At 38.7% G+C, this 23143-nt stretch overlaps 2 protein-coding genes across 2 annotated transcripts in view; both read left to right on the top strand.

The window, feature by feature from the left end:
- LOC122863555 overlaps positions 1-15557 on the top strand; it is a 28303-nt gene extending 12746 nt beyond the window's left edge. Inside the window, exons 23-37 of the mRNA XM_044170132.1 lie at positions 3403-3523; positions 4482-4558; positions 4639-4727; positions 4851-4912; positions 8578-8699; positions 8854-9072; positions 9985-10191; positions 10353-10469; positions 10561-10742; positions 11330-11500; positions 11605-12957; positions 13095-13136; positions 13983-14033; positions 14118-14184; positions 14959-15557. Of these exons, the coding sequence (XP_044026067.1) occupies positions 3403-3523; positions 4482-4558; positions 4639-4727; positions 4851-4912; positions 8578-8699; positions 8854-9072; positions 9985-10191; positions 10353-10469; positions 10561-10742; positions 11330-11500; positions 11605-12957; positions 13095-13136; positions 13983-14033; positions 14118-14184; positions 14959-15014 (2936 nt within the window). The 3' untranslated portion in view covers positions 15015-15557. The remainder of the gene's footprint in view (positions 1-3402; positions 3524-4481; positions 4559-4638; positions 4728-4850; positions 4913-8577; positions 8700-8853; positions 9073-9984; positions 10192-10352; positions 10470-10560; positions 10743-11329; positions 11501-11604; positions 12958-13094; positions 13137-13982; positions 14034-14117; positions 14185-14958) is intronic.
- Positions 3275-4365, top strand: LOC122863364 (adhesion G protein-coupled receptor F5-like). Its single transcript, XM_044169785.1, has 3 exons — positions 3275-3558; positions 3683-3850; positions 4101-4365. Exons 1-3 carry the CDS (start codon positions 3342-3344, stop codon positions 4166-4168), a joined length of 453 nt encoding a protein of 150 aa, XP_044025720.1. The 5' UTR covers positions 3275-3341; the 3' UTR covers positions 4169-4365.
- Positions 15558-23143: the final 7586 nt, after the last annotated feature.

Below are 23143 nucleotides of genomic sequence, written 5' to 3'. Positions count from 1 at the left end.
ATCCAAACTCCACTGGAGGACTGCAGTGTCACTGTGAGGAGAAGTTTGCTTGGTCATGTGACAAGTGCAACAGCTTCGGTGCGTGCAGCAATGCCACCAGCCAAACCTGCGGGTGTATAAATGGACTTCCTTCAGATGGAGAGTTCTGTGAACCAATCACAAGTAAGCATGGCTGTTTTGTAGCTGTTCCAATAAAAGTGGTGCTATTGGCAAAAAGGTAGCAAATTAAAATCTGAAGTATCTGCCTGACAGTCCTACATGTGTTGACGTAAACATGGTTTGGGTTGTGTTTTAATTATCTGTTAAACAGAGAGTCACGTCTATTAATGATATTGATTATAATTCAAAGTATTTTGTTTTCCTAAGCAGAAAAACGTGGTGTAATAATTTCATCTCCAATGTTGCTCCACAGATATCACTCAATGTCTAAACACAACTACTGGTATGGAGAAAAAACTTGCTTTTGTTTTGCATGGATAAAGAAGAATAGATTCTTTAGTTGTTGTAGAAAATATTATTAACATATGACATTATATATATTATATATAGACATTTAAAATACAAAAAGTATTATAATACTAACAGTGCTGCTGATTTTTGTTGCTATTTTTTTTTATTTTTACAGCGCCGCCATCACCTACGCCACCAAACGGTATGACACATGAAATGTAGAGAATAAAGGTCTGTGTGTGTTTGTGATGATTTGCACTGGCACTGTAAAATCAGGGAAACTGCATAGCTCTTGGAGTATCTGTTGTAGCCACGCTGTAGCAGTCGCCCATTCTGAGGTGTTTGCTGTCATTTCCCTTTTCCCATTTTGTTCTGGCTGAATGTAGAAATTCCTCGGAGTTAACTGGGGGGTTATTCAGATCACCTGTTGCACAGGGTGTGGGGACTGGCTCCCAAATAATAATTGCGAGCAGCTTGGTGCAGTTGGTGTGACGACGCCCTTTCTTTGGGGCTTAAGGGAGCAGTGTGTAGGATTTAGTGGCATCTAGTGGTGAAATAGCAGATTGCAACCATTTGACCACCTCAACCTCCCCTTCCAAGCACGTTGGAGAAACTACGGTGGCCGTGAAAAACGCAAACGGCCCTAAAAACGCAAAAGGCCCTATCTAGAGCCAGTGTTTGGTTTATTTTCATGAAATCTCCTTTATACACATTTCCTTTTATCTATTTCATTTGGGGAAACTTTGAAGGGGAGTAAAGAAAACAAACAATATTTCAGTTTCCTTATTATCAAAGAGGCTATTGTTTATTATTGAGGAAGCATTTTATTCTAATTGAAGAGGAGGCATTGTTTTTATGTGGTTGGGAACTGATTCTCAGGCTTGTTCCCGATCAGCTGAAGTCTGGGGAATCCATTACCGCAGTACAGCTATTTCACTAGTTTGCCTCTAAGCTCATACACCATGTAAAGCTCAAGCCAAAGGGTCAGCTAAAAGTTTGATAAATAGGCAACACTTAGAGCAACATGAGTCATGATGGCTGCACATAGTGAGAAGTGCTGTGAATGTTGTTGTGTGTGATGGTGACAGACTCTGTCGTGGATTTTCTCCTGCTCTCCTCCACAGACCCGGTGGACTTTGATATAGTCCTTGACTTGCGCATACCAGTCATCAGTGTACCTTCAGATTTCATTAATCGATTCAGGAAACTCTGAGACGTATCCAGCTCCCCTACACCATCACTCAGTCTTTACAAGTAATAGGCTTAAATTTCACCACAGGTAAGAACTTTTTCTTGCTTATTTGTCTCCTTATGTCATTTGTATGGCTGATTTAATGTTGATTTATCCAGTAGTGTTTGACTTGTATACTATGGCTTGAAGTTTTTCAAATGTCTTTAAAAGCGTGCTATCCAAACTCCACTGGAGGACTGCAGTGTCACTGTGAGGAGAAGTTTGCTTGGTCATGTGACAAGTGCAACAGCTTCGGTGCGTGCAGCAATGCCACCGGCCAAACCTGCGGGTGTATAAATGGACTTCCTTCAGATGGAGAGTTCTGTGAACCAATCACAAGTAAGCATGGCTGTTTTGTAGCTGTTCCAATAAAAGTGGTGCTATTGGCAAAAAGGTAGCAAATTAAAATCTGAAGTATCTGCCTGACAGTCCTACATGTGTTGACGTAAACATGGTTTGGGTTTGTTTTAATTATCTGTTAAACAGAGAGTCACGTCTATTAATGATATTGATTATAATTCAAAGTATTTTGTTTTCCTAAGCAGAAAAACGTGGTGTAATAATTTCATCTCCAATGTTGCTCCACAGATATCACTCAATGTCTAAACACAACTACTGGTATGGAGAAAAAACTTGCTTTTGTTTTGCATGGATAAAGAAGAATAGATTCTTTAGTTGTTGTAGAAAATATTATTAACATATGACATTATATATATTATATATAGACATTTAAAATACAAAAAGTATTATAATACTAACAGTGCTGCTGATTTTTGTTGCTATTTTTTTTTATTTTTACAGCGCCGCCATCACCTACGCCACCAAACGGTATGACACATGAAATGTAGAGAATAAAGGTCTGTGTGTGTTTGTGATGATTTGCACTGGCACTGTAAAATCAGGGAAACTGCATAGCTCTTGGAGTATCTGTTGTAGCCACGCTGTAGCAGTCGCCCATTCTGAGGTGTTTGCTGTCATTTCCCTTTTCCCATTTTGTTCTGGCTGAATGTAGAAATTCCTCGGAGTTAACTGGGGGGTTATTCAGATCACCTGTTGCACAGGGTGTGGGGACTGGCTCCCAAATAATAATTGCGAGCAGCTTGGTGCAGTTGGTGTGACGACGCCTTTCTTTGGGGCTTAAGGGAGCAGTGTGTAGGATTTAGTGGCATCTAGTGGTGAAATAGCAGATTGCAACCATTTGACCACCTCAACCTCCCCTTCCAAGCACGTTGGAGAAACTACGGTGGCCGTGAAAACGCAAACGGCCCTATCTAGAGCCAGTGTTTGTCCGTTTTGTCACATTTCCTTTCCTTTTATCCATTTCATTTGGGGAAACTTTGAAGGGGAGTAAAGAAAACAAACAATATTTCAGTTTCCTTATTATCTAAGAGGCTATTGTTTATTATTGAGGAAGCATTTTATTCTAATTGAAGAGGAGGCATTGTTTTTATGTGGTTGGGAACTGATTCTCAGGCTTGTTCCCGATCAGCTGAAGTCTGGGGAATCCGTTACCGCCGCAGTACAGCTATTTCACTAGTTTGCCTCTAAGCTCATACACCATGTAAAGCTCAAGCCAAAGGGTCAGCTAAAAGTTTGATAAATAGGCAACACTTAGAGCAACATGAGTCATGATGGCTGCACATAGTGAGAAGTGCTGTGAATGTTGTTGTGTGTGATGGTGACAGACTCTGTCGTGGATTTTCTCCTGCTCTCCTCCACAGACCCGGTGGACTTTGATATAGTCCTTGACTTGCGCATACCAGTCATCAGTGTACCTTCAGATTTCATTAATCGATTCAGGGAAACTCTGAGACGTATCCAGCTCCCCTACACCATCACTCAGTCTTTACAAGTAATAGGCTTAAATTTCACCACAGGTAAGAACTTTTTCTTGCTTATTTGTCTCCTTATGTCATTTGCATGGCTGACTTAATGTTGATTTATCCAGTTGTGTTTGACTTGTATACTATGGCTTGAAGTTTTTTCAAATGTCTTTAAAAGCGTGCTATCCAAACTCCACTGGAGGACTGCAGTGTCACTGTGAGGAGAAGTTTGCTTGGTCATGTGACAAGTGCAACAGCTTCGGTGCGTGCAGCAATGCCACCAGCCAAACCTGCGGGTGTATAAATGGACTTCCTTCAGACGGAGAGTTCTGTGAACCAATCACAAGTAAGCATGGCTGTTTTGTAGCTGTTCCAATAAAAGTGGTGCTACTGGCAAAAAGGTAGCAAATTAAAATCTGAAGTATCTGCCTGACAGTCCTACATGTGTTGACGTAAACATGGTTTGGGTTTGTTTAACAGATAATTAAAACACGAGAGTCACGTCTATTAATGATGTTGATTATAATTCAAAGTATTTTGTTTTCCTAAGCAGAAAAACGTGGTGTAATAATTTCATCTCCAATGTTGCTCCACAGATATCACTCAATGTCTAAACACAACTACTGGTATGGAGAAAAAACTTGCTTTTGTTTTGCATGGATAATGGTGAACGGAGTTGGTGGTGGTTAAAGACGCTGGTTTGAAAAAAAAATTATTTATTGACCTAAAAGAACATTTATTGATGCCAAGTGTTCCAGGTTTTTTTCTTTTTTACAGGGATGCCGACAACAAAAACAATAACACCAACAACACCAACAACAAAAACAACACCAATAACAAACAACACCAAACAACACCAATAATAACAATAACAACAACAACAACAACAACAACAACACCAATAACACCAACAACAACACCAATAATAACAACAATAACAACAACAACAACAACAACAACACCAATAACAACAACAGGAGGAGCAATACTACCAACAGCAGCAACAACAACAACAACAACAACAACAACAACAACCACCAACCAAGAACAGAGGGTAATACATATAGAATGTATGAATGAAGTTATGTATCTCATGAAATTGATTCTTTGCGATAACAAATGTTTCTGTTGTAGTGAGGAACTTGTCGTTTGCCATGGACATAGATTTTAATCCTTCATTCAATGACCAAACAAGTTCTGTTTACAAAAACACTAATGACGCTGTGAGTCTTGATGTGTAAATCAGCTTTGTCACAATGTTGACACAATGTTCAATTTATGTGATATTTGATCCTGATGTAATTGTAGAACTGATAACAAGCAGGCCATGTCACTCTTTCAAACAGATTCAAAAACAATGTAAGCAGCACATCACAAATCTACAAAAAGCAGAGATAATTAAGTTACGGTAAGTCAAACTTTATATTTTTGATTTTACTTCTTAAATCTTAAATATACTTTTCTACTGACGGTTTGGTTGTTTTCAGGTTTGTAACATACTATATTAGCATAGTGTGAGGGTAATTACATTTTGATATTTAAATTTAATATTTACATAAGAGTGGTAGCAAAGATGTCTTCACCTCAGTATGATATTTTAAAGGTGTAGTCGCTACCATGGAAATCAGAATAATTTTTAGCCAACATGGCTCTAGAGATGGCAATGTTGGTCAGTCGGTCGGTCCACCACTTTGGTCCAGGTTGAAATATCTCAACAACTGTTGGATGGATTTCAAAGGAAGGTTTGTGCAGACATTTGTGGTTCCAACATGATGTATCCTATTGACTTTGGTGTCCCCCCTGACTTTTCCATTAAGGCCACCATGAGGTTGGCTTGGTTTTGAATGAAATGTCTCAACAACTACTGCATTGCCATGAAATTTAGAACGGACATTCATTCCCCTCAGGATAAATTGTAATAAACTTGGTGATCCATTAACCTTTTTTCTAGCACCATCTTCTGGTCAAAATTTCAATTTGCCCAGTACTTTGGTTTAATACCAAATAATAATGACATTGCCATCATACAGAGCTGCCAAGTCTTACGCATTGATGTGAGACAATTGACACTTTTCACATGCTCTCACGCCACACGTCCATTTTCTCACGCAGCGAAAACAAATGTATAGGCTAATTGATAACTGCAAGAAAAGAGGACATCGCATGGGCAGACAAGACAGAGCAACACAGTGCAGCAGCGCCGCGCAGCAGCAGCAGCGCCGCGCAGCAGCAGCAGCAGCAGCACCGCAGCAGCAGCGAGTTATTCAGACCATCAGGGGGAAAGCAAGAAATATCCACAAATCTATTATATTGTAATTTACTCCCATGCTTGCTGCTCAGAGTAACCTCAGGCAGCCGCTTCTCTGGCAGCAGCGCACCGTCTCCCTCTCCTCTGGCACCGTGCGCACACAGGCAGTGAGTTACTATGGTTACAGAGACGGTGTAGTCCCTCATTCGTCCAGGAGTGTTCTATCGTAGAAAAGGTTTCAGTCGTAGTCATCTGGACACTGGTTTCAGAATCAAGACGTTTCGGCTCCCATCCGGAAGTCATTCTCGCTCTATCTGTCCATTCTGAAACTTTGTCGAGATTCACAATAACAGGTTTTTAGGTTAGTATGCCTATGCAAATCATGAATGTAATTGTACCTCAATGCTGAAATCTAGTAGCTAATATAACATTATTTTACATTTTGGTTATTTATACATTATACAGGGTTGCCAACACGCTTTCATCTTTCTCAAAACTATCTCACAAATCTCACGCCAAATAAGAGGAAGCCTCAGAGCCATTTCTTCATGAAAAATATATGTTAAATGCTAAAAGTCTGAACTTCAGGTTTTTTTCCAGAGCCCAAAGCACAGTTTGTGTGGCTTTAGTTGACAAAGCGTACACACACACACACGCTCCAAAATCAAAAAACACCTTTCATGTATTTATCAGACAGTACCATTGGATAATAGCTTAATTTAACTGCCAAGGTGACAAACAAACAGACAGACAGACAGAGCTGGAATTTGTTCGGTACAGTATGTTATAGGCTACTCTGCAGCACAAACACATTAATGGACAGCAGACAATCCACATTATCACGACACAACACACAAATATAGTCAACATATCATCACAGAAACATAGTACATACAACCATCCAGTGTATGATATTAGGTGCATGGTAATGCATGTCAGTAGTATGTGAGGAGGGGGCTAGAGGGAGGAGTTCAGAGTCCTGATAGCTACGGGAAAACAGCTGAAATGTGTGAAAGCACCTCTGACATAATCAATAAGAAAAATCTGTTAGTTCAGCTAAGAACTCTTTCCTTCTCTTCTATTTCTAGGCTGGCTTTCTAGTTTTATAAAATCTAGTTTGTTTGTTATTCTGGATAAATTTGAATAATATGTTTTTTACTTTTCATACAATATTTGTAGATGTAGCTACTTGCCAACCCTCCAGATTCTCCTAAGAGTCCCAATGCTTAAAAATTGTGAATTGGCTGCTGAACGTTTTAAACAAAATTCCTGGGGATTGAGGAGTGATGACCCCCGTCCCCTGGGGTGGGCCTACTCGAACTTCACAGATACCGAATCTCACTCCAAACTAAATTCAAAACTTGGCAGCTCTGCCCATCAGCCTCAGCTGGACTTTGTGTTTAGTGCTAATTAGCAAATGTTAAGACGCTGAATTAAGATTATGGTAAAGAATTGTTAGCATTGTCATTGTGAGCATGTTGGCATCATGGATGTGGTTACCATGCTAAAGTTAGCATTTAGCTCAAAGCACCACTGTGCAGCCTCACAGAGCTAGCATGACTGTAGACTCTTCTTCTTGTTTTTGGATTAATCTCAGTGTTGATACAGTTTACAAAAAGCTGCTGTGTACTTTGGCTCACCTCGAACTGACCTTGCCTGAAGTGGCCTTATAAGCAGAAGTTAAATATGCCCACAGTCAATGGGCACCATTTAAAAATGTTTGGCCCAGTATTGTTCACTTACTTACTCCAAGACAAGTTCAAATCCAAAGTGTTTATATCCCCTAACAAGCCCAGCAAATTGAGCATCAGCAAAAGTCATCAACACTGACTGAGCTGAAGTGCAAATTAGGGTAATTAATAATAATAATAATAACAACAACAAGAACTATATTTACAGTGGTGTGAAAAAGTGCTTGCCCCCTTCCTGATTTCTTATTTTTTTGCATGTTTGTCACATTTAAATGTTTCAGATCATCAAACCAATTTAAATATTAGTCAAAGATAACACAAGTAAACACAAAATGCAGTTTTCAAATGAAGGTTGTTATTATTAAGGAAAAACAAAATCCAAACCTACATGGCCCTGTGTGAAAAAGCGATTGCCCTCTAAACCTAATAACTGGTTGGGCCACCCTTAACAGCAACAACTGCAATCAAGTGTTTGCGATAACTCGCAATGAGTCTTTTACAGCGCTGTGGAGGAATTTTGGCTCACTCATCTTTGCAGAATTGTTGTAATTCAGCCACACTGGAGGGTTTTCAAGCATGAACTGCCTTTTTAAAGATCATGCCACAGCATCTCAATAGAATTCAGGTCAGGACTTTGACTAGGCCACTCCAAAGTCTTCATTTTGTTCTTCTTCAGCCATTAAATCTCATTCTCATATAATCAATCTCATCTCATTTTAAATCTCTTAAAAGTGCACTTTTTCAGAATTGATACCTCTTGAACCGTTTTTACTGTGTTTTAGTAATTCATACCTCGCTTGTCATTATTACTGTATCAATTCTACTTATTTCTTTCTTCTTGGTTATTATTTATTGGGTAATATCTCGTTTTAATGTCTTTGTAAAGCACTTTTTTTATCTAAACTTTTTTTTTGAAAAGTGCAATATACAGTGGTGTGAAAAAGTGTTTGCCCCCTTCCTGATTTCTTGTAACTGTATGGTTACAAAACAAGTAACCATACAGTGTTTTTCTAAGAACTTTTTGGTTAATGGTGATTAACATCAAGTTTCCAGAGCAGATATAAGGTGACTACATTTAACTGCTTGTGATTGGATTCAATTTCAATTTCATTGGGATTCTATTCTGTGTTACAGGTCCGGAAGCACTATCGTTGACTACACTGTAACCGCAACCTTTATTCAAGACACAGAAATTAAAGCAGTAGAAACAGGGATATCTGCACAGCTGTCAGCAATATACCCTATACTGTTTGACAGTAAGACAGTTTTACACTTTTTTATATATATTTTGAGAGACACAAAATTTTCTGTGATTTAAAAAAAAAAATTCACATAAGCATTGTTTGTCATGTCAAGAATATCTGATCAATTTGAATAATAATTGTCTGACCTTTGTCTGTTTTTTTAAAGGCTCAACAGCGTTACAGTTTGAACCAACTGAAGTATTTTTGGGGAAAAGTGTGACTGTGACATGTGGTCCTCCACCAAATGATGTCAATTTTAATACCAACTATGCTGTAGAGTGGAAACTTAACGACAAGTCAATCAAAGAAGATAATGAACACCGCTTTTCAGAAAAGAACGGAAGAGCAACGTTAACTGTGTCACCTTATTACATTACTGACGATGGTAAGAAATAGATCCAGTGTGGTGCAATCAAGAAATTCTTTTTATTTCTGTCTCTGAGACATTTACAAATCATACACATTTACAGTGCAAGTGCTGTCTAGGACTTTTCTCCTTGTGCTCTGATCTGTGCAAATGCAGAACTCTGATTGTCTTGAGGGCAAAATTTGTCTACAATGCAAAACCAAACCTACACTATCGCCATTGTTTAGCCTGGCACACCAATGCCAAATAATGTACAGTATCTGGTCATGGTAATGTAATTTGACCAAAAATGTAAAAAGAAATGTTGACATGGCTTTACTCCACACAGCTATAGTGTAGTATAAGGCTGAAATTATTCATATATCTAAAGTGGTAATCATTAGTTTTTGCATCTTTTTTACCTTTTAACTTGAAACAGTTGAAGGTTAAAAAAATTCAACAGGTTGAAATTCATCACAGAAGAGGCAGAGAAATGATTTTCCTAACGACAGAAGCCTCAATATGCAGCCTGTCGGCGTTCCATTCGGCATGATGGGGAAAAGCCAAAAGACACGCCCCAGTATTCACTAAATAGTTGGCTGTTACCTAACCATCTAATCGAATTCAGACTCCTTCTCTTGTGTTTGTTAAAACCCAAAACACCTAAAGGTAGATGAGACAAAGACAAAAGCACTCCACTTTAATTAACCAATTTAATTTCAGGATACTGTTCAAGTCTTTTTGAGTCTCCTAACTCAAAGCTTACAGCACAACATGTTTGGAAGTTGTAGAAGAATGTTGCTCCCACTAAATCACAACCTGAATGCTGATTTAGGTTCATGCCCCCCTTATAACCTAATGTTGATGTCATCCCACATACTTTTGTATTCGTTTGGCAACACTGGCTTCACATTGATTTGACGTTAATTGATGATCACCTTTAAATTTCAGGATTTTATGAATGTAAGCTGAAAAACACCAGTTCGACCTCAACATCAGTTTTCAGACAGAAATCCAACGGAGAATTCCTTCACAAAAAGACACCTTTGATCCAAGTGACACCAACACGAAAGATCATATGTCAAGATGGACAGGAAGTGCAAGTGCAACTGCAGTGCTCTGACAACACCGGCAATGAGGTCGCGTTTGTTCCTGACGGTAAACCTGAAACAAAAATAGGCAAATCAGCTACTGGGAAATGTTTTACATATAAATGTAGTTCTCAAACAACTATTTGAGAATGTGTATACATCTATAGTATTTTCACTGAGTGAATATTGATACTCTATGTCCAAGGTGAGTTGTTGTTTTTTGTATAGGCACAAATCAGATTAACTTTCCAACTACCTGTGAGAAGCCGAAAATGGACTTCATTTGTCGAGTGAAGAACTATCCGGAATTTAGCAAAACAATAACACTGGAGTTCTCCAGAAAGGGTAAGTATTGATCCAGACATTACAGCATTTTATACAATTCAGGTCAAGGTATTTTTTCCTGTGATAAAAAAAACTATTTCTTCCTCTCTAGCACCCGATTGTGTCGATGATCCTGTCTTTGGTAATGGAAGTGTTGGTGACAAGGCCTCCGCTCCCTGCAGGTCGAACTATGTGGGAGAAAAGACGGCAGTTTGTGGGGAAAATAAGAAATGGGAAGACGAACAAGACAACTGCATCCTTCAGCAGGTTCAGGAGCTGCTCAAGCAGTCTGAGGTGACCTAGTTCTCCAGCTGTTTCTGACACCAAATGACGGCATAGACAGGTGGATTTAGTGATTTGGGGGCCTTTGGCAAGCTCCAGCCTTCATCGTGTCTTTTTTCACCCTTTCTCTAATTGAGAATGTTGGTCTTGGCAGTGGTAGAAAAAGCACTCAATCTTAATTCAGTAAAACTATTAGTGATACCACACTGTGAGTATAAAAGCAGAAGCAAATACTGCATTCAAAATTTTACAAAGGTAAATGTAGTATTATCAACAAAGTGTACTTACATTTAATTAAAATCTCTTAAAGGTGGAGCTCATTTGAACTACTTTTATTTAATCTATATTAATGAATTGGTTGGTATATATATAATATATGTTTTTTTGTGTGTAAAATCTGAAGTAACACGCATGCTGTCAGATGAATGTAGTAGAATAACAGTGTTAGATTTTATTTTTTACAAACAAAAACTCTATAACGCTATGAGAATCATTTCTAAAGATGCTATAAGTGAATAAAAATCCTACACATTGTCACTTTTATTTGAACTTTGAGATACTGTGTAATGTAACTGCTTTTTTTCTTTTAAATCTCACAGAACTTGAATATCAATTTTTTGCCAGAATTCTTGGAGGAACTCGCGTCTGTCACTGTCAACTTCAGCACGGAAGTGGTTGGATCTCCTGCAAACATTAACGCCATTGTTAAAATACTCAACAATGTAGCCAACAGGTCATCAAATATCACAATACCCAAAAATTCAATGGAGGTATGTGAATTAGTCTGCTGCGGTTTACACGTCCTACACAACATACTGTACACTTTCACAGTACAATTTCACATGATCTAATATCTTTTTTCCTTTCAATTTAGAACATCCTTATAACTGCAGGCATCCTCACCACAAATCGGACATCATGGGACATTCTAAACGCCAATGACACCAGAAACATCTCAGTAACAGGAAGCAGTGTCAGCTCAACATTATTGCTGTCCCTTGAGAATTTTACGAGTCGCCTTACAAATGGCTCTTTTGACATTGACACACCTTCTATTCTCTTGAACAAAACTACATTCACAGACACTTTCAACGCTGTCTTTAAGTCTTCAGTGGAGATAAACATACCAAAGTCTGATGGAGAAAATAATACTATCACTGTGATGACATTTGACTCAATGGATAACGTACTTCCACCAAGAACAGAAAGTTCAAACATCCATGTCATTAATGGGAGAGTCGTACTTGTTCAGTCCGGTGGCACCATCGATAATGTTTCGTTCACATTTGATATTATAAACAATACTCTGGAGAACCCTCTGTGTGTTTTCTGGAACTTCAGCCTCTTCAATGGTCTCGGGGGATGGGACGACAATGGCTGCAAGTTGGTATACAACGTAAATGAAACCGTCACCTGCAGCTGCAACCACCTGACTTCGTTCTCTATCCTAATGTCACCGAACAGTCCAGATGACATTGCGCTGGATTATATAACCTACGTTGGAGTTGGCATATCCATGGCTTCCTTGGTCATATGCCTCATTATTGAAGCTATCATATGGAAAAAAATAAGAAGGAACAACACATCTTACTTGCGTCATGTTTCCATTGTTAATATCGCTGTGTCTCTCCTGATTGCAGACATTTGGTTTATTATCGGGGCAGCCATTTCAGATCCAGACGAGACAAATGCACCAGCATGCTCTGCGGCTACATTTTTTATCCATTTTTTCTACCTAGCCCTGTTCTTCTGGATGTTAGCCTCAGCTTTGCTGCTGTTCTACCGCACAGTCAATGTCTTCGACGGGGGTTTGTCTAAAAAATCTATGTTGGCTATTGGATTCTCTCTAGGCTACGGGGCACCTCTCATCATCGCAATCATAACTATAGCTGTAACTGCACCCAAACAAGCGTACATCCGAGAAAGTGGGATCTGCTGGCTCAACTGGAATGAGTCCAAAGCTCTACTGGCATTTGTGATCCCTGCGCTGTTAATAGTGGTGATAAACCTTGTAATCCTGCTTGTGGTGATATACAAAATGCTGAGGAGGAGGGCAGTGACAGACACTGCACAAACAGCTGAGAGGCACGTTCTTGTGGTTATTGCTAGGAGTTTGGCTGTCCTCACACCATTCTTTGGATTAACTTGGAGTCTGGGAGTCGGAACACTTACCAACCCGGACAATAGAGGAATCCATATTTCATTTGCATTCTTCAATTCGCTGCAGGTACAAATACAGTAGTTAGTGATACTGATCTATATATTACTGTATACTGTGGTACCTACATTTATTCTACGGATTCTGAATAGTGAGTTTGCCTTTTGTCATTGAGCTGATGCTACTCTGTCTGTCTGTCTTTAAAGGGTTTCTTCATATTGGTGTTTGGAACGCTGTTGGACAAAAAGGTGTGTATGTCTTAATATTCAACGTTTTAATGAACGGCTCACTTAATTAAAGATCCACTCAGAAGTAGAATTCACATTTGTTATTTCTCTAATATTGTATTGCTAATGTGTAATATATGAATTTTCTGCTGAGCAGCAGACAGGATGAATCTCCAGAGACCGTGACTAATTAAACAAATAACATTATTACAGCAACCACTGTGATTTACTGAGATATAGAGACATTATGCAACTTCAATATCTCAAACAAATATTCTTACAGCGTTAGCTAGTGTTGAAAGGGGCACTGCATTTAAAAAAAATTGATTATGATCAATTTTATAGGATTCAGAAAGTCAGTTTTTGAAGTTTTATCCTCTGTCTTGATCATTTAGAAGTAGTAGAATTATAGTGTTCATGTTACAAAGTAATCTATCAGAAATGTGTGCTTGCATACAACTGATTAGCCAACACAGTGCTTCTAACTGCTCACTAAATGCATTAACAGGGCGTTTAGTACATCCGCTAACAATCCTGCTACACAAGTCCACCTACTCAAGTCAAACAACACCTTTTAGTTGTGGTTGCCTTTCACAAACATGAGTAATCTTTTAAAAATGAAAAGGTATTACTGTTTTGTCAGCTAACATATTAGCTCTTGTCGCTAGCCATCCTTAGTCGTCCATCAGTGAGCTACTGTAATGAAAGTAAATTGGTGGTAGTCATGACTTTGAAATCCAGAACACTGTTCACCTCTTTGAGCTACATAAAATCATACTTGTTGACCCTTTAAAAATATGTTTTCATTGAAACAAACTTGTTTGAGTGTTTAAGCAGAGTGCTAATTTTTGAGAATTAACTTTTCAGGTGCGGTCAGAAATAGCAATAATGTCAAAAAGTTCAGGAACTGGGACAAGGGTAAGGACAGTTTTCTTAATCATGTCATTTCTTTGTTAGCAGATTCAAATATTGTGGTGATTCATGATTTTATTCTTGTTTTAGAGCACCAGCGTTGGAATCTCGTTACCAAGTGGATTGGGCTTTTTCCGGAACTGGAGAAGAGGAAGAGGTACAACAACAATTAAGAAAAGAAACAAACAAACAAACAAACAAACAAAGGCTAAACTTTTTACCTATGCCACTAAGCAGGTCGAAATTTTTACTTATCTAGTAAAAAATCTCAACATTTACTGGATGGACTGGCACAACATTTTGACAGAGACATTGATATTCCCCAGAGTGTCTTGATGTGTAATGTAAAGTGATGTTCCCCTGGTGTTTCATCTAGCGCCACCATCTGGTCAAAATTTCACTTTGTCTAATGCTTCAGTTAAATATCTGCAAAAGTAGACATAAGCCACAGCTGTAGGCCACTGTATGGTTAGTGCTAATTCGCAAATGTTAGCATGCACACTAAACTAAGATCATGACTGTGCTTAACAGCTAATGCCACTGTTCACATCGTATCGCCCAGACTCTACTTGCACTTGGAAAAACCTTTTCACGCCACCTCTGAGTTGTAATTCTGCATCGGAGTTAGCGGGAATTGCTAACGGCTACGATATTGCATCTAAATAAAATCCATTATTAACACTATTACAACTACTTCAAGAAATTCCTTGTTGGTGTCTGGTCTAATAACGAGAGCTTTTCCTGTTCTTCCCATTCTGCCAACATGGCGAGAATGTAGCATAAACATTAGCATGTTAACATCATGTTAGCATGCTGACCTAACCTCACAGAGCCGCTAGCATGGCTGCAGACTCTTAGTCTTGTTTTAGTATCAGTTGACAAATTGTTTTGCTACAGACTGAATCAATTTGTTTTGTTGCTGTTTTTTCAGATGGTTACAATATGTCATCTAGTGGCTCCGGTGCATCTTCCTCCATCCTCACATGATCTGTGTGGACAGCTGGGCAGTCAGAGTGAAAACCAGCTGAGCAAACCTTTTTTTTGCTGCCTTCATCGCAGCTATAACAAGTTAAATGTATTAAGGTGAGCTTTAAAGTATAATGTAATATCCAAGAAGAGTCAGGCTCGTTATTTAGAAAAGAAAGTTGTATTTTATCAAAGTACTCCTCACAACAACACTATGTAATACACACCAGCAAAAATATGTATTAGTATTACATAATGTATGTTGGATGTATAGTATTAATTGTATTGTAGTAACTGCTTTTAACCATTTTTTATCAGAACACAGAAAGATTTTTATGTATTTTCTACAAAGAGCACATGGAGAGGATAGATTTTATATCTGTCCTGTAAAAGTGAATACTGTAGCACTTTGCTGTGTGTGTGTGTGTATACTTTCTATTTAGCAAAGAAATATGTCTGTATATGTGTATGTCTGTGTTTGGCATATTTATCAGTTCTACTGATTATGTTTGTAATTAATGAAAACGTATTTGGTGATTAAAATTAAACCCTTTCAAAAACCCATCTAACCTTGTATGTCAGTTCCTGCTTTATCTGCACTACCTTAAAAGAGGTTTGTCTACCTGCAACAGCTGCACTGTGCCTTTAAATCTTAGACAGAGTCACAGCTCTGTGGTTTTACAATATGATCAGTATGTAGGTGTGGTTGAAATATTTCTGAGGCCGCATGAATAGTAATAAATAACTGACGGTGTTTAGGCATTTTAATGTTCAAAACTGACATCAAGTAACGGTGAATAGTGGCAAGTAATATCACATACACATTGATATTACACATGTTCTACATGTTAGGAAAAATAGACGAGATTAAATACAGCAGGTCATGGTTTATATTTGTTTCCTGTTTTATTTTGAAATATTCTGTGCAAATCAGTACAGTACAACAAGACTCCACTAGATGGAGCTGTTTTCCTCCCCAGGTGAAGGGTTTTACACCTGTCTGTTATTGTGTTCAGAATGCAGTACAAGCTTACAGCCACTAGATGGAGACAGTGTTGTTCATATCTCATCTGTATCACATGATAGAGGTTTCCCACTGATGTTCAAGGCAGTTTTGGACGCTCAAGGTTTTGGACACACACTTTGCAGTCACATTTATTTCTGGCACACCTTACTGAAACTGAAACACTAACCACGGTCGTGTCCGTGCCTCTGTCATTACTGTTACTCTGATTCATTCTGACCACTGTATATATTTAACTTCCACACACACACACAGCCTCCATATTGTTGGTTAATAACTTGATGTGTTAGTTTGCAGATATTTATATAAATCTAGTTGTGACATTTTGCACTGAAAACAGTCAAAATGTAGACATTCAAAATCCATTCGTGACCTAGGAAACAGTTGACAGAACAACCTCACCTCCAGGATACGTTTAGCTGCCGTACATCTCTGCAGCCGTACAGTGACTGTAATACTGTGGTGTAAATTGGTTCGGAGGCTTTCAGGGATCACAGCATTCTAAGGTTGTATATTACAGGCTGCCAAAGCAGCTTTATTACATAACACATAATAGGGAAGCCATGAGAGAGTGTACAGTACTGTGGGGGAAAGACAAGGAAATAAATGGAAGAACATCAAGTTTTGGTATGCAGCTGTTTGATGCAGCCCCCCTTTCAACTGTATGTATATGCACTGTATGTATATGCACTGTATGTATATACATGTAAAACAATCACCTTTAAAGGATGAGGCTGGCATTATTCTAGATTTTATGTTTTACTTTCTGGGTCCCAAATCTATAGTTTCATTTTGTTTTGACCTTATTCTGATATCAGATGCCTTATAGTCTAATGCAGAAAATACAGTTTCTTTACAATTTCGTCAAGAGGCACACAGGGCAAGAAATGGAAATCTCTTATATGCCTAACCAGTGTCTGTCTTTGTTGGAATCCTTGTTCGTGACGCCAGTTTGTTGAAGAAAAACTTGAACTGAAGAGATGTCCTCCTTTGAATAAAGAATAACTCGAGCTCCAGTTGGATTTATTACAAACAAATCTGTCGACAGAGAAGCAATGTGGCAGCGTGTACACAGGGCACAGCCTACACAATGCTCTCATCTATAGATGAGACAAAAACAGACTGTCTCCGGCCCAAGGTATCAGTATAAGAAGAACAGAGACTTCTGCGACACTTCTATCTTATGCCCCATAACCCAAAACAACATAATCACAGGGCCTGAGGCCTCCTTTATGAAACCATGCTTCAGTCAAAGTGTCATAATGTATTTCTGATTTCTGATTCTGATAAATTCTGTTACCCCCAGAAAGCCCTTAGTCACCCACGTTTCTCCCTCAGACACCAATAAACAAACTAAGGAAATTATTAGCCATTACCTAGCTTAGCATTCCAGTATTTTGAAGCTTAGCAAAGTGAGAATTACATAACATACATATATGTTCAAGGCGCACCCTGGAGCTAGTATACTAGTACTGGATTTATACCATGGCCACTAACCACCGTTCAATAAAGTCACACATACAGCAAATAATAATTATGCACCTGGTACTTTGATTGGCCAATCAGTACCACCGTTCTACACTAACAGTGTACTATTCACTCTTTATTAACGCTGTCTTTGCTTAAAGGGTCAGTTCAAGCAGGTCTCACACATACATGCGTTACGTTTTTATCAACAAAATGAGGAAATGTTGAGCCTGAACGTAAAATGTGCTGTAACTGGCGAGCTAACCGGTAATTAAGTCAGTCACAATAGCTCCCGGAGATTCTCTCTGTTTTCTCTCTACTGTTCTGTTTACTCCCCCCTGACATTTTGGTCACCATTTCATAGCATTTCATTCAATAAAAAGTTATTGAATAGGGAAAATAAAGATCTCCTTTACCTGGTTGCTAACGAGACAAAAAGTTCACACAGTTTATTCAAAAGAGGTATTTGTTCCATCGACTCCTGTCTCATAATTGTCTGCAGGTCTCTGCTGTGGAGCAGTTAATACTCTGACCAAGGAGGTTAAATAAAAGTAGATGGCTAATAAGCTACGATAGCTTCCTCTCCGTCCCTTTAAAAGGTCAGCACTGTCAAGATGGCTTGCTGTTGGTAAACACTGTGAATTTGCAGGTCATTTGCGGATTTACTTTGCCCCGTGAGTGAATCCACTAATTGCAGCGATTCTACTGGAATGAAAAGCGGGTGTGACGAGGCCTTAATATAGAAAAAACCAGCAGTGACATGAAGCACGAGACACAACATGTTCTCTTTATTAACATATAACTGAAACCACCATCTGACCTTTCCCTGACCTTTCCCTGACCTTCACCAGAGTGCTTTTGTTGCCTGAACTTGACCACACGCAGGACTCAAGATGCAAAGTCCTGCCGTCTGTCCACCTGCCATCCACCCCGACCTCCTCCCTCCTACGAAGGCTACCTTTGCGTTCACTGGGAAAAAAAAAACGTTGCCTGTGATATTCTCTAGGCGGCGATCACGTCGCTCACCACAATGTAATTGAGAAAACAAATAAACTTCTTATTGAAAATAGTAGCTGTCGTAGCCTTTTTGGAGGCAGTGGTTTATTATTCTTATGTATTATTAATCTATTTATTAGGTTCTCCATTAGCTTTTGACACAGCGGTTGCTAATTGTCCTGGAGTCGACACCGAGGCTGGACTACAAAGCCGGCAACTGCCCCCAGTGTCTCAGACCCCTTAGGGGCCGGAAAGACTCCATGTTTTTATGGCTGCACCACTCCATAAAGTGGAAATATTCTAGATGTCACGCGCATCCTTTAAGACACATTTCCCCAAAAATCAGTCTGACATATTTGGTATCTTTGGAAACTTTGGGATCTCTAGATCACTAGATTTTAAAATATAGCTCTGTGGGTCTGAACAGTATTGGGCTGTGCAGCACGAGCTGTAATGACTGTCCTGCCGGGGGGAACAGTGGGATTGAAGAGGTTTACAGAAGCCCACAGGTCATTAAAGCCTTAGTGTTAAGCTCCACAATACAAATACTGTCAGGACCATTGCATAAACACCATTCTGTGTGAAAAGTGATGTCACTTCCTGTACTTTATGATATCATCTAGTTGAAGAAGAAAGTCACTGATACTGACACGCCTTAATCAGTGAAAATACTTTCACTTTCACCTATACTCAATCTCAAATATACTGTGCATTTTCAGCACTGATTGTACTGCGCTGTGGTGGTTATTATCTAGAGCTTTGTGTATAGAGCCCATAATAAACAATACACACTGGTAAACAAAAACACATGAGTTGCAACAAGCAGACAATCCCCTCTTTGGAGTTCTTAGAGAATGAGAGCATGGCCCTCAGCCAAGAACAAACAGATATTACTGACCAAGACAACGCAATGAAAGCGGACATGGGGGGCAATCAGCCGACAACTTGATTCCCGGCAACTTCAGATGCGTAGGTTTAGGAAACTGTCTGAAAAAAAACCTACCAAAGCTCTATGACTAAAATCTAAGTGGAGTGGATGCAATGTGTGATGCTATGGAAGTGGAAAAAGAGGCCATTGAGCAAGCCAATGACACTTTGGAGATACGCTACCTGTCAAAGCCTTGAATGACAGGTATAACGAAGCACGTAGACGCAAAGCCAGCAACACGAGCTCTGGCACTGAGGAATAAAATATATCAGTCTTTATATACACACAGTGCTTTTTAGTTCTGTAGGATATATTAATTGTATTGTATTGTTTTGGGCTTTTCATGGGATTTGATGACTATAAGAAAAATATAGAAAAGTATCATCAGTCTTATACTTTAAACTGTGTATCTGTGTGTGTGTGTCTCTAAACTACCACACAGCTAACTCTGGAAAACCTGTCAGGCGGGTAGCGATGTCACACAATCTGCAGTCTGCATAACACAAAGATAAACGTGACTCCACACACACACACACACACACACACACACACACACACACACACACAAATATCCTAACCCACCTACACACACACGCAGGCAGACTCACACACAATATGCAGGATTAAAACTTAAATGTGACACTATTATCAGTAACCTCCAACACGCAACTAATGTATCACCTACACACAGTCTCTTTTACACACACACACACACACACCCTGTTTGCCAGCTGTGAACAGCGTACATCCCACACAGTCTCCTCACAGACCACAGCCTCTCTCTCACACTAGTTACTACAGTAACAAGACCTGGATGGCTGGATTCTCTGCTATGTCTATGGTGACGTGTGAAATACAAATGCCATTTTATTATCATCAATTCAGTGAAATTCTGTTCCTTTATTGTTAAATGCAAAGTTTTCAACTTTTTTCCCGTTTTTGCCTTTCCTTTTTTAACTTTTGTCTCTTTTTTTAACTGCAAACCTGCAGCACTCAATGCAAAAAAAAATTATTGATTATTAAGTCAATCTGCTGCAATATATAGAACGCAGTCAATTTGTACTGATGGTCTCAGATCAACCACCATTGTAATACTAATTACATAGAGTACTTTGTTTATCCCAAAGGGATGAGGTGCAGTGTTATAGCAGCCATGTCACACATGAAAATCCCAAAACAAACAACATACACTTAGTAAAATGGTAAAATCATAAGTAACTAAAATCTTAGCCAGAAACTAGGATGCTCAAAATACTGTATATACAATGACAGTGCCCGGTGCTACACATGGTGAGTGCAAGTTTAGTAGATACTGTAAATTGTGCTTCATTGGAATTGCATAGATGAATGTTTGAAATAACTAGTGACACTACACAGGTGCTGTACATACAGGTAATATACAGGTATAACTGAGGGGGTACCACAAGGTTCTGTGCTTGGTCCTTTTTATTTACAATCTACACTGTAGTGAAAGGAATTTCCTGGACAGTAACAGTACACTGAATGTGTCAGTGAAGATTTCGCAAGACCAGAACGACTGTATGTGAAGTAATAGTTTACAGATGGAAGGTTCTGGTGTCAACAGCAGGTTAAAGGGGCAGTTCAATAAATGCCACAAGAAGTTAAGAGCCCTTGGTGTCATCCGTTATTTTATTTAGATGTCATAACATAGATTTACACTATCCATTTCTATGCAGATGATATAATCTTGTATCACATGTGCACATGCACATGCCATGTCTAGATTACAGTCTGCCTTTAACATTCTTCAGTAACCTCTGCAGAACAGTGCTGCTCACTGAGATTACCTGATTAAAGAAATAACCGTTTGAATCCAAGTGTAAAAAGGTAAGACTTGTTAAAGCAACTTTAATTATAGCATGATTTTTGATTCCACTCATGGTGGTTCCAGATCCCATATAAAGCTGCCCTGCTGGGACATTTCTATAGGCTTTCATATAAACATAATTCATCATCATTTATCATCCACCATCATTTTCTGTATTACAGGCTAATGGTGGTGGCGGTGTAATGGTGTGGGAAATATTTTCTTGGCATACATTAAGACCCAAGGCCATAGATTTGGTCTCTTAGGCACTTATTGAAGTCGGCTGGGCAAAATGCTTCCATAACACACTGTCGAAAAACATGGAGGAACAAACAAGTTCACTCACTGACACTCATATTCACTGACGGGCCTATTATGGACCTATCAGAGGTCTATTTCCTCCTCATAGACCAGTAGGCCTGAATGAGTGCAGTAGAAGGTACTTGGCTTTTAAATGAAGTTTTAGGTAAGTTCATATTTCTCAAATCCCATCGTCACTGAGTATTTCTGTGAAGTCATGTCACATTGCCATACCTTGGCTTTTGCGGAAACAACGCCCCTGGTTGTAGTGCTTTTAATTGTATCACGTGATCTTCATCAGCAGATGACGTCTGCCTTTTGGTTGTTCTACAGTCCAGGCTCAAGACTAAAGGTGACTGCGCTTTCTCTATTAGGGCGCCTGTAAATCCCTTCTAAAAACACACTTTTATAAACTGGCTTTTACGTGAACTTACATGTATAGTTAGTATAGTATATATAGTATAGTATATTACATTTATTTTTTCTGTATTGCTGCTGTTTTGGGTTTTACTGTATGTAAAACACTTTGTAAACATCTAAAGTTATTATTATTATCACTCAGTCTACTCATTTCCATCTGCTGATGAAGATCATATGATATCATCAACAGAAAATGGTTCCAGCTTCTTTTTTAGATCTCTTAAAAAATAATGCATCTTTTGATCATATCACATGACTTTCATGTGATATCAACTTTGAAACTCAACTGATGACCAACATGAACAAGAAGTCCTTAAAGTTTGGGAAAAAATCTCATTTAAAATGGGGAAACTGTGATATGACAGAAGAGAAATGAAACTTTAGGTGAGATTCAAATCAAAGTCAACATGCAGTTAGCAGTGTTTGCCTGGAAGAGGGAAACATGTGCCCATATAGGTCATTTATTAATAGTCAGATTTCTGACATTTAATGCAATATTTTGATCAGATTCCAAATACGTTTGCTTGGTTAATTCTTATTTGTGTTATTCTGACATTTAGTGGAGATTTTAATTGTCAAGAAATGCTATTTTCCAGTGATCATAGCAAACCTTTGGGCTAAACACTGAATAACTGTAGCTTATGTGTTGTCAACAAAACTAATATAGAAGCATAATTTAGCTTTCCAAGCATTAATCAATACGTAAATGGTTATTATTGAGTTTTTAAATAGGTCAAATGTTCATTCAGAGCCACTGGTATGGTTTTTATTGTAGACACTAAGCTGCTGATCTGATCCAAAGGGAATTAAAATAAAGTTAATGACTGTCTTTACAGTCAGTTAGTGCAGGGGTCAGAGGTGACTGGAACAAAATATACCAGACGCCTCAGAATCACCATGAATAACAGGAAAGAGAAATCAGTCGAGGAGATAAGAAGAAATTTCTTTCTCACACACGGGAGACTTTAAAAAAAGGAAGGTGTTTTTCAGTACGACAGTTTGAACAAGAAAAACAAAGAGGAGTATTACAGTGTTCAGAAACAGAGGAAACAGTTGAGAGAAGTACAAAGGAAGAGCGTAATAGAGGGAGGAGGAGAAGAGGACAGAGATATGGGAGAGGGGGATTTGATTCGAGTGTTTCGACCTTGTGACAGAAGATAAGAGTTGACTTAATGAGTCTGTGTGGA

This window comes from Siniperca chuatsi, linkage group LG16 (genome assembly GCF_020085105.1).
Source record: "Siniperca chuatsi isolate FFG_IHB_CAS linkage group LG16, ASM2008510v1, whole genome shotgun sequence".
Lineage (NCBI taxonomy): Eukaryota > Metazoa > Chordata > Actinopteri > Centrarchiformes > Sinipercidae > Siniperca > Siniperca chuatsi.
The sequence above is the reverse complement of the archived record's forward strand: the minus strand, read 5'-3'. Positions and strand labels throughout refer to the sequence as shown.

Excerpts from the sequence above, each read along its gene's own strand:
- LOC122863364 (XM_044169785.1), top strand. The coding sequence starts at position 3,342 with ATGTTGTTGTGTGTGATGGTGACAGACTCTGTCGTGGATTTTCTCCTG. Across the intron at positions 3,559-3,682 it reads AGGCTTAAATTTCACCACAG|CGTGCTATCCAAACTCCACT; the intron begins GTAAGAACTTTT and ends TGTCTTTAAAAG. Across the intron at positions 3,851-4,100 it reads GTTCTGTGAACCAATCACAA|ATATCACTCAATGTCTAAAC; the intron begins GTAAGCATGGCT and ends GTTGCTCCACAG.